The sequence below is a fragment of the Opisthocomus hoazin genome, chromosome 18 (assembly GCF_030867145.1).
Source record: "Opisthocomus hoazin isolate bOpiHoa1 chromosome 18, bOpiHoa1.hap1, whole genome shotgun sequence".
NCBI lineage: Eukaryota > Metazoa > Chordata > Aves > Opisthocomiformes > Opisthocomidae > Opisthocomus > Opisthocomus hoazin.
The window spans coordinates 16,388,779-16,399,836 of record NC_134431.1 but is presented as its reverse complement, the minus strand read 5'-3'; the positions used below and the strand labels follow the sequence as shown (position 1 = coordinate 16,399,836).

At 49.8% G+C, this 11,058-nt stretch overlaps 1 protein-coding gene across 1 annotated transcript in view; it reads right to left on the bottom strand.

Annotated features, from left to right (window-relative positions):
* Positions 1–2,824: 2,824 nt before the first annotated feature.
* Positions 2,825–11,058, bottom strand: part of SLCO4A1 (solute carrier organic anion transporter family member 4A1) — a 29,641-nt gene continuing 21,407 nt past the window's right edge. The window contains exons 6-12 of the mRNA XM_075438756.1: positions 10,311–10,465; positions 9,418–9,613; positions 8,663–8,828; positions 7,875–8,047; positions 7,448–7,512; positions 6,769–6,917; positions 2,825–5,957 (exon numbers count right to left, since the gene is read on the bottom strand). Of these exons, the coding sequence (XP_075294871.1) occupies positions 5,808–5,957; positions 6,769–6,917; positions 7,448–7,512; positions 7,875–8,047; positions 8,663–8,828; positions 9,418–9,613; positions 10,311–10,465 (1,054 nt within the window). The 3' untranslated portion in view covers positions 2,825–5,807. The remainder of the gene's footprint in view (positions 5,958–6,768; positions 6,918–7,447; positions 7,513–7,874; positions 8,048–8,662; positions 8,829–9,417; positions 9,614–10,310; positions 10,466–11,058) is intronic.

Sequence of the window (11,058 nt, the reverse complement as noted above, 5' to 3'; positions counted from 1 at the left end):
CAGACATGCAAAGATGGCAGGTAGTTTACTTTTCCTATTAAAAACGTTTTTCATAGCTACCGCTGAGGTGACAACTTCTGGGCAGGTTTTATCTGTAATGCCATAAAGGCTCGGATGGCTCGTGATTTTTGATTTGTACCTCTGCTGAGGTGGAAGGCTTTATCTGTGATTTCACGGACTTTCAAAGTGTTACTCCACTTGGAACAGATTTTGTATGTTCAAACCAGACTGCCAGAATAGTAAGAGATCACATTTTTATTAGTTTGAACCAGGGCACATTAGTATGTCGAACACTCACATCTAGAGCTACAGTTTCTATAGTTACTAGTGCATTAGTGTTTCACTCAATTACTGCAATATGAGTTTTATAGTAGCCCTGCTTCCCCCTTACTGGAAGGGAAGGTCTGTAATGAGAGTTTTTGGTGGACTCCTCCCACTGTGTATCCTTTCAGGAGATCTCTCAGGACCCTGTATTAACTGACCGAGCATTACTTGGTAATGAAGCAGGCAAGGTGTAACACAAGTGAAATTCTTAATGTGAGATGTAGTCTGCTATGTCTCTCTGGGAAATGGGATGGAGGGTCCCTGACTGGAGAAGAAACACGGTGCGTCACTTGAAGGAGCAGAATGGTCCCATTTTCATCTTCAAAAATTACATTGTGCAGGTCAGTATGAAAACTTGAGGGAAGATAAGAAAACACTGGCATTTATTCTGTTCCAGAGGAAAATAGTTTGGCCACTAAAAATGCCAGCATATTCTGCTCCCTCGAATCCCCTCGAACTGTTTGACAGAAATCTGGTGTTGTTCCCACAGCAGAGCCACCGCCACCCCACACGCCTCCTGGCCACCACCACATCTGCTGGGCTGAGCCTGCCCGGGCTGGCAAAACACACAGGTTTCCTTCAATCCGCCACTCTATTGCTATTTGGTTGTACAGCAAGCCAGAGAAGTGATTAATTATCAGCCAGACCCAGCGCCCACTGGGCTCAATAAAAAGTGTTCTACCAAGTTCAGCTGGACGAGAGCACCCTGGGGTTATTGCTGTGCTCCAAAAGAAGCGGCCTTCGCAACCACAGGAAAAGGCAGGTAGGCTTTTCTGCACAACAAAACCCAATAAGGATCTCCTGTGGGCACGTAAAGATATCATCCTCCTGTAGTTTAATTATTTTGTCACTTCTGTTCCTCACTCTGTGTTGCTTAGTTGGCTTCAGTCAATTCAAATTCTGTCCTAAGCAAGACGAGAGTCAGACCCAAGAAGTCTAACACTGCATGGGCAGAAGAACACCGCTTGGTCTTGGCTAGCCAAGGAAATATTTCACTCCGGGGAGAAGCAGCTAGGAAATCGCTTGTGAATCCCTGTTTGCATCGCCCAGATTGCTCTGGTGCTGCCACGTACCCCTCTGCCAGCTCATGGTGGGGCAGAGGTGTCTTCACTGCTCCCCTGTCCAGCCTTTACTCCCATTCACAGTCGGTGATTAGCCCTTTGCCAGTGTTTTTTTTCCAGAAAGCCCAGCAGCTCCATTGCCCAAAGCTTCACCAGTGAAGGCAAAGGGGCTGCACAGCGCCAGCCTCTGACCCAGGGTATGCCCCAGCGCCGGGGGGACTGGCACCCCCTTAGCTAGCCCTTCGCCCTCCAAACCCTCCTTCTGTTTGATTTCCAGCTAAGTGACAACACAGCAACAACGGTGCGTGAAGGTAAAGGGGGATCAGCGCGGTTACCCCCGAACAGAGGCAGGTAATCTTTCCGGGTTAAATGCCAAGGTGACTGCGGACGGCTGAGCCCCGCGCCGCAGAGGAGGGACCGTGCTGCTTTGGGAAGTGGAGTCTGAGTTTTTGTATCTTCACCTGACTCAGAGCAAGGCGAAAGGCTCCGGTTGACAGCGATCGCAACGATCGCATTTAGGGGAAGAAGAAAATCAAGCAGGGAAAATATAAAACTTGCCTTTTGAGTGACAGCTCGGAGCTCTCCATTCCTGCTCGGGAAGGGAAGGGAAAGCTTCAAATAAGAATTTATCCTCTTTAGCAAAAATAATACAGCTGGTCTGTTTGAACCCTCACCTGCCGCATCACTTTCTGATTACAAACGATACCTATTTTCCCTGGAAAGCTCTGTTTCTAGGCGCTAAATGTTTACCTCGGGCCTTATTTGGATCTTATCAAATGTATTTGCGGTTTTGCTGGTGCGGAGCTGGAATGCAGCGCATCGGTCTGCTTTCGCCCTTTCTGTAAAGCGGCAAGAACCGGCTCCGAACCGGCAAGCAGAGACGCCGGTTCGAGCCCCGCTCCGCCGCGGCTCGAGCCCCCGGTTCGAGCCCCGCGCCCCCGGTTCGAGCCCCGCGCCCCCGGTTCGAGTCCCGCGCCCCCGGTTCGAGTCCCGCTCCGCCACGCCGCGCCTCCACTGCCATCTAGCGGCACCGGGGCCACAATCCCCACCCGCACCCACGCAAGACCCCGACCCACCGCGACGGGCTGCGGCCAGGAAAAGGGTCTGGCGGGCTCCTGAACAAAAGGGAAGTTCTTTCTTTTGGTGAAATCAAAACATGCCAGTCGGTTGGGATTTTTTTCCTGCTGAATGATATTAATCGAAGTATAAAAAGTGCATTATCAGTATCTGCTCCTGCTCCCGCACGAAGCTTGGGCTGCGGGGGATGCAGCCGCCGGGACGGGAGGCATCGAGGCTGCTCCGCTCACCCGGGCACAGAAGAGAGCCCACAGCAGCAGGAAAAAGCTCTGCAAAACCATCTGCGCATCACATTCAAAGCTTTTATTTGCTGTCGTTTTAAAACCTCCAGGAAGCTTCCAAACAAAATCTCTACTAGAGAAAAATGGCTCATTGACTGCCTGGGTTTTTGTCTACAATAAATAACATTCGGTTCTTCCTGCTTGGACTCCCTTCTGTGTTCTCATTTGTTTTACTTCCCTGTGGCTTTTCCTCAATACCAACCACCGTTCCACTGTTTATTTGTATTCTTTAACAACACAAAATACCCCTTAAGCAAACTATAGGTGACACAGGACTTTGACCTCATTTACGTAGCACAGGTCTGGGAGAAACTCCATGGCTTTAAGGGGAGTGGTCTGTGGAGGGAGGAGGGCAGCGAAGGTATTACCTTGCCCTCTTCGTTTTTCTCCCCCAACAACCAAAAGCCTCATTTTGCCTTCTAAAGCAATCATCCTCTGTCTCACGAGGAGAGGGTAAGTCAGTAGGAGACAGCAACCCACAGGGTCTCAATGCCATCTGCTGTCCTACCAGTCAGACGATGCTGCCTGCAGCTCCTGATTCCACGAGGGGCTTTCTTAACACTACGATTTAACCACAAACCTAAATCCAAACTGTCTTCCTTGGAGACCCCGCGATGACCTGCAGTGAAGCCTGGAGCCCCACGGGGTGGCTGTGGCCCCGTTAGCAGGAGGCTCTGCAGCACGGGCTTCCCAGGCAGCACGGATCCAGCCCACGCCTGCTGAGAGCAGCAGCTGGGAAAGGGTGACAACTGATGAAAAACACGCACACAAGTACCCGTGAAATACTGATCACATTTCTATGCTTTTATAGCAATATAATACTTCATATGAGACTGGGAAACATACTTTCACATATTTTAAGTTACCTGTACACCTACATAACCTGTTTGTGGCACAGGAACGCCTTGTTGATGCTTACTTAGATCCATGACTTAGCAGTCTCACAGCAACATAATAAATGCCCAGAATCCCATGAGCTTTTTGCTCTTTTGCTCTGAAAACAACATACTCAAATAAAGCTCATTTTATAAACACAAGAATTGCATTGCAATATCCATATATATATACACATACATATCTCAAGAAAAACTTCTACCTTTCATAAATACATCATACATAAAATATGGTCCCAAAATACATTCAGGCATCTTCCCCATCTAAGATCCCTGCTCGTACCCAAAGTGTCTGTAAACCGGGAATGGCAATTGCTGGGTGAGGCCTGGAGACAGAGTCATGTTTGCAGGTGGCTCCAAACCCAGGTAGAGGTTGTCAAGAAGCCTTTGGTGTTTGGGTGGTGTCAGGGGTTCACTCCTGCATCAGTGGGTCTAATCCTGCCTCCGAGGAAAAACAGGGCTCTCCTGCATGCTTTGCCCCATCAAAGCTGCACCAGCTGCCCATGTTCAAGCACCCAAAAGCCACTTTCCATCTCACCCTTAGCACTTCTAGTTTTCCCAGCAGTTACTAGAGATGCTCAGGTCTCTCCCAGCGCTTGACAGAGCCTGGGAAGCACGGCCTTTGGAAGCGGGAAGGTCACTACCTGGCTTTGGTGGAAGGGGATCTGTGAATGGAAGAAGCTGCTTTCTTGACCGCTATCGACCTGCAGATCGACCACGCTCCCAGCGCCGCCATCCCTGTCTGCAACAGGAACGGCTTCATCTCCGCTCTGAGAATTGGTCCTTTGCTAACGAAGGAAACAAATGCCCATCCCGTGTCCGCTTACGAAAGCATAAATACACAAAATATACAAAAACCTCTACAAAGTAATTTTAAGTAGCAGCTGGCACAAAAGCAGCGCCAGTTCTGCAGCTCAGTACTGTAGGTCCCGTCCCTGCAAACGCGGTTTATACAGTGTAGGAGTCCAGGGGCCGGCCACAGCCCTGCCCCAGACCTGTACCTGGATCGTGTGGCTGTGCAAACACAGGCAGACTAAGCACTAACCTCACCTGATCTGGCCTGAGAGGGAAGTCAGACATACGCCCGCCTGAATTCCACTTTTTCACCTCAGAAAGGTCCTGGTCAATATTGCAAGTGCACATTCAAAGGTCACTGCGGGAACGCTGCCCTCTCTACTTGCACGCAGCCCAGTTACAAGCCAGCACCCCCTTTCCAGAAGGCAATCTGTCATTAGGCCAAGCTAGCCCTTAACTACCAGTCCAGAGACAAATTCACTTCTTTCTGACTTTTCTCATCTACCCAAACTCAACGTTCTCACAGCGCAACCGAAGAGAAGCATTGCATAGATCTGTATCTCACGCCCTCCTGCGCCCAACAAAGAGCAAGAAAGAAGTTCAAGTTTCGCACAGTACATTACAAAAGGCATCACCTTTAAAAAATGCATGGAAAGAAAAATGAAGTGTCACCACGGTGTAAACCCTGCAATGAAATGAGGCAGTGAACGTACAGTGCTCAGCAGCTCTCGGGGTCGGCTGCCTGTAGTGTACTGATGAATTTGCTAGACAAATCTCCTCCCAAACCTGTCTCCCATTGCACAGTAAGATGAATTTGCGTAATTAGATAAGCAGCTTCTGAACAAAAGGAGCGACGCTGTGTGTCACAGGCAGGAGGAGGAGGACACTGCCGGGGCCGTCTGCTTTGCCTACACCAGTTTAAGGGCCAGTCGTCCTCTTTGCAATGCAGACTGCAGGACAGCAGCGCTCTTGTCAGGCTTAGGAAGTCTCAACAGAAGCTTTGCTACAGTTGGCTTTACAACTGAGATATTAGGGACCAGATCCTCTGGTGTTTTAAATCCCACATGCTCCATTGGAGTTACCGGTGCTTAATTCCACGAGTGGAGAATGCGGTCCTTGCTTGTCACAGACATAGAATAAAGCTAGGGTAGCCCTTTCTTTAAATAAAATTAAATAACTGCATACGGCATCAGTGCACAATTTTAAATGTGCTTCTCCTGTTAAGAAAATAGCAAGCGCACCAGTGGTTAATTAAATTATTTGTCTTGAACTAAAAAAGTTATAATATTACTATTAATTTAAAACCCCCTAGGGACTGTATAACGTCTTCTCATCATGTTCTTGAGACTGAGAAAGTCACTTCCACACGTACAGCACTATATATCCCCTTCAGCTGGCAGCGATGGTTTGTGCTCCGGAAGTTCACCGTTGCCGTTTTCAGACGTATCCGAGCTGCCCGGAGCCGACTCTGGTGGCGGGGGTTTGTAGAGTAAACAGGCGACTATGAAGAAGGTTGTCCCAAGCACCTGCGGCCACAAAGACACCCCGTCACTCTCTGCTCCCCCCAAAACCAGGCGCCCAGCTCTCACTTGGCATGAGATTTGATGACCAAGCTTTGGGAGGCAGACGATGCTGAGGGCCAGCCTGAGCAGCAGACCAGTGGGCAGAGTCGGAGGGCGTCAAAATCTGCATTTAGCCGGCCCCATAGCAATGGGACAGCGAGAATCTGGAAAGCAGTTCGGCCCCGCACGGACACCTGGAGCACAGTGCTGTGCGGACCAACACTGTGCGAGCCATTTGCTTGAAGGCTTTTGAAAACCTCTTTATCACAGCAACTACTAACACCACTATCCAGCCCAAGTGCTTCTCTGGGAGCACTTAAAATGATGGTTTTCAGCTAATAAATAACAAACACACAGCTAAGTTCTCTTATGTTCTAGCCGTGGTTGGGGAATGGTTATTTACAGCCCACCCACAAAGCCATCCCTCACTCTCACTAACACACTGCAGTTATGTATTTTATTCCATTTCTAGCAAAAAATCACTTTGGTAGCTGTTGGGAGAAGAGGAGATATTTCATACAGTGCAACAGAAGCTGTAAGCCTAGAAAGCAATGAGAATTTAAGAGAATGATGGTGTCTGGAGCACCATTACCTGGCGAGAAGCAAATGGAGCTTTTTCCTTCCCCGAAAACGTTTCTTGTGTGAAGGTCTAATTTGGGTTGGGGGGGGGCAGATCAGGACAACTCAATTTTGTAAACTTCTCTCCCAGAGCAAAATGCTGTCTCCTAAAGACCCGCTCGCTTTCTCACAGAGGGAAGTTAACAGGCAGCATCACCTTGTAGACCAGTCCAGCGATGAGGGTGTATCGGCTCATGGCTGAGTTCTGGTAAACGTAGCAAGAACCTTGCTCACCACACTGGTCCTGCCAGAGCAGGCAGGATTTATCGATCATGGACCCGAAGGCGATGGGGCCAGGGATGCCTCCTGCGGGAAGAGAGAGCGGACCTTCACTTTGGGCAGCCCCTGTGCACCAGCCTTGCAAGACGCGAGGTGCTCGCAGCAAAGCATCAGGCTCTGCAAACTCTTCCTGCAACACCTACAGCTGTGCTCAGAGCCACAAGGTACCCCAGATACATTGAATTTGAAGATCTGAGAGTCCAGCGGGTCTTTTGACCATCCTGACCCACATGTTGCAGAAGAGCCAAGGGACAAACACAGGAGCCTTAACACCTCTGCTCCTTTTTTCTTAAAATAAGGACACGTTGCCCAGATGTTGCTCTTCCACTCCACCTGCGCTATGTTGCAGAATCCTTCACTCTGTTTGCAAACCATATGCAAAGGGAATTAGGTTTTTCTGAATGACAGCAAAGCAGAGAAAATATCCTCCTTTCAACAGCGTGTTTCCTACCCCCTTCTCTTCCAACCCAACGTGTTTTATTCTTAGGTAACAGCTTGGCACACGCTCCACAAAGCCAACGGACCATATCGACACCCGAGTTCACTCTGTTCCATACCTAGCGTTCGCACCACAATCCACTGGATCCCGAGTGCGAATGACCTCTGCCTGTCAGAGACACACCTGGGGAACAAACGGGGGTTGTTGAAACACGCTGCCAGGCTGCACGGCACCTCCGCGCCCCGCAACGCCCCGCCTGGGGCCTCCACCCCTCTGCAGACCGAGCTTCACCCCAGTGCCATGTCCCCCCCGCCACTGCTGCAAACTGGGACGCACACATGGGTGCCTGGTGTCAGAGGACAGAGCTGCCAATGCTGTAATTTTCTTTCCCAGCTACACAGGGAAGGGAATTAGACCTGATTTCTCCAGGCTGCCAGTAACGAGGTGGTTCCCATCACGCCTTCCCCATGGCTTGAGCCAGCCGGATAAAGCGGAGAGGTGGACTCTTGCCGCGCTGGCGGAGGGCGAGGCGATCCCGTGCTTACCGCAGAGTGGCGGTCAGGGCAGGAATACTGCTCAGGAAGGTGAAGAGGATCACCATGAACATGAAGAACAGGAGCAGGGACCTTTTCGCACAAGACGAGGTGCATTTCCCTGCCTCTGCGTCGCCGGGGCCGGGCAGGAGGGTTTTCTCAACACAGCTACACTCGTGATAGACCTGGGAGAGAAAGGCTGGTGGGTGCTTTGCTAGGCAGAGCACGGTGATGGTCAAACCTTAAAGAGAAAGAAATTCAGGGAGAGCAGAAACCAGCCGGCTTCAGTCGCAGAGCAGAGCGAAGCAGAAATCAAACTGCATTCTTGACACACCTCTGTTTCAAAACCGGTGATTAAATAACAGCAATAAACTTTGCCAGGAAGCCCTTGAACGCTGAATATCATTGTTACCACCCTTCTTAAGCCTGTGCCTGTCTCAGGGAGGGACACGCTGGAGGGATGAGGAGATGCACTGCATTCGCTGAAGACCCAGAACAAGCATCAGGACAGGAATTCGGTGCCCACCAAGCTCCCCACCTGCCTGGGTGATTTATCACAGATTTCAGAGCAGTTTGACCCTCTGGCAAAACCGGTTGGACACACTGAGAGAAGCAAAGCAGGGCAACCTGAGGGTACCTTCTGCCTTTATCCCAGGTGGTGCCCGAAAGCATCCACACTGCACCAGGCTTTTACACCGATTGGCAGCAAAGCTCAAACCCGTGGACACTTCTGCAGAGCCAGCCAAATCACTCCAAAGATATGCCACCCCCTTGATAATACACAGTGCTTTCAGACATACCTTCTTGCCATTCCTGAGGATTTCAGACACTTTTTTGCACCCGGCGTGGCAGGGAGAGTAATACATGACGGCATCGCTCCCGCAGACAGGGCTGTAGGTCTCCTGTAGACAGCCGCACCCGGCGTTGCAGGCTGCTGTCAGGTTTAGGCGGCCGCCAGGCAAAGCACTAAGGGGAACACGGGAGCAGTCAGCGGGGAGACACCGAGCAGCGTTTTCCAGAAGGGAATAGGTAGAGCAAGAGGAGAAGCAGGGATGGTAGGAGATGCAGTGGATCCCCAAGCAGCATCAACCCAGGCTTGGGAAGGGTTTGTCTCACTCCTTCTTACCCATGAACAGGAATCGTGCCCTGGAGCTGTCTCTTTCCCAAGGCTACCAAGGGAGTTTAAGTGAGCAGCTCACAGGGAGACCTCCATTTGGAGAGGAGATTCCCGCTTTTAGTCCAGTTTATCCCATAGATAGAGACGGTGCATCCTGTGAAGGCAACTGAAGAGTGGAGTATCTCACACTCTGGCGCTGCTGATCTCCCCTCCCTGACTACAGCACAAGACTCTTCCACAAACTCCAACTAGACGCAAAAATCAGGACACCTGTAGTCTGGGTTTCACCCTCAGTATCTGCCTGTAAGGCTGACAGGACATCATCTTCCATCACCACCACATTCACACATGACCACCACCAGCACCATGTATTCGCAGTTATCCTTCTATTCTGACCAGGACCACGCAGCACAAGACCGACGGGATGATCGTTATTACCTTCCCTCGTACATCTGGGTTACTCCCGCCATCGGCATGTTAGGGCAGTGAATAAAAAAAATGAATATAGCCAGCAGACTTGACACGGTGCAGAGTAAACACAATTTGATGATTCCTGAACAGCGGAGTTTAAATTTATTCACAAGGAACCCTCCCAGGAACGTGCCTCCCCCTCCGGCTGGCACGACCAGATAACCTGAAAAAAAGGAAAAAAAAAACAAACCACAAGCGGAGTTTAGAAATGTCAGCAAGGAGCTTTCATGTCTGAACGCATTAACAACAGTGTGTCTGCATGAGAATAACCCCTCGGCGGCTGCGTGGCTTCTTGGTGGGAGTTCAGTGGACTTTGCTGCAGTAGGTGGTCCCCCATAATAGCTCGGGTAACAAGACACGAGACTGGTAGGGCAGCTTTTCCTACCCAAAGATCTTAAAACAGACTCTTTGAGGAGCACATCATGAGTATTGATGCTTATTAGACACCACAGATCAAACTTTCCTGGTCTAGGACGTGACAGTTAAATGAGGATCTTCCCAGTTTCAGGATGCTGACAAAATCTGTCCCCCAGTTCAGACACCCCTCGTCAGAGGAAACATTTAGTTAATGTTTCCTAGTAATGCACTAGAAGGAACAGACTACAGTTATTTTGTCTTCCTCTAGAGGGTAACAGATGGCTACAGAAGTGACACATTTCTTCCTTATCTCAGCAGACACAGCTCCAAAAACGCACTTAGTGCCAATGGGCTGACGGGAAACAATCCTATCTGATGGCTGAAGACAATAACTGCTCTGTAAATGAACAGCAAAGCGTGTTTGTCTCCATTCTAAATGAGCTACAGTGCTCTTGTGTTTGTAGGAAAAATGGGAAAACATTGCAAAAACCTGGTTTCCTTACCAAAAAACGTAGCAGCTTCAGAGGCACTTAAACTAAACTGAGACTCCAGGAACTTGGGTCCAAATGTGGACATCCCAGCAATGAGTGTGGCTTCAGTTGCTCCCGCTAAGCAGAGGAAGATGAAGGTGGGGTTCTTCAGAAGCAGCAGTACTGACCTGGGAAGGACAAATACACTGGAATTGAATCGCTGTGGCACGTTTTGAGTTCAGATCTGTCCCCTGTCTTCAAGTCAGGACCACACATCAGATGAGGCAGCATCTCTTTGAAAGAAAAAAGCAAAAGGGAGCTCACTGGAGTTTGAAAGAGCAACGAGCTTCTCCACTTCGGCTTATTGGGTCATCCCAGCCACAGAAGATGCTGAGGATACCCTCACCTCTCCCTGTGTACCTGCACAGACTAGATGTTGGTGCTCTGTGGAGACAGTCTCCGTTGCAGGTGGGGATCAGCAAGTTTGTCCTCAAGCTCTGCCTTTATATATAATGTCTCTCATGAGCCAGCCTGCTCTGGCTGTTGTTCCTACTGGGTGTTGTCCTGAATACCTTCAGGCGCCTGACAGATGTACTTACCCTGGCCATCTTTTATTGCTCTGTTGGCTACAGCCAGACACCAAGAGAGTCTGAGGAACACCAACCAAACACCTAAAACAGTAGGGAATAATCTGGGACTCTTCTCTGTGGATCTCATGAGGGCACCAGATGGGTCTGTTTCTCTCATGTCCATGTTCAAAATGGAGATTAGATCCCAGTAG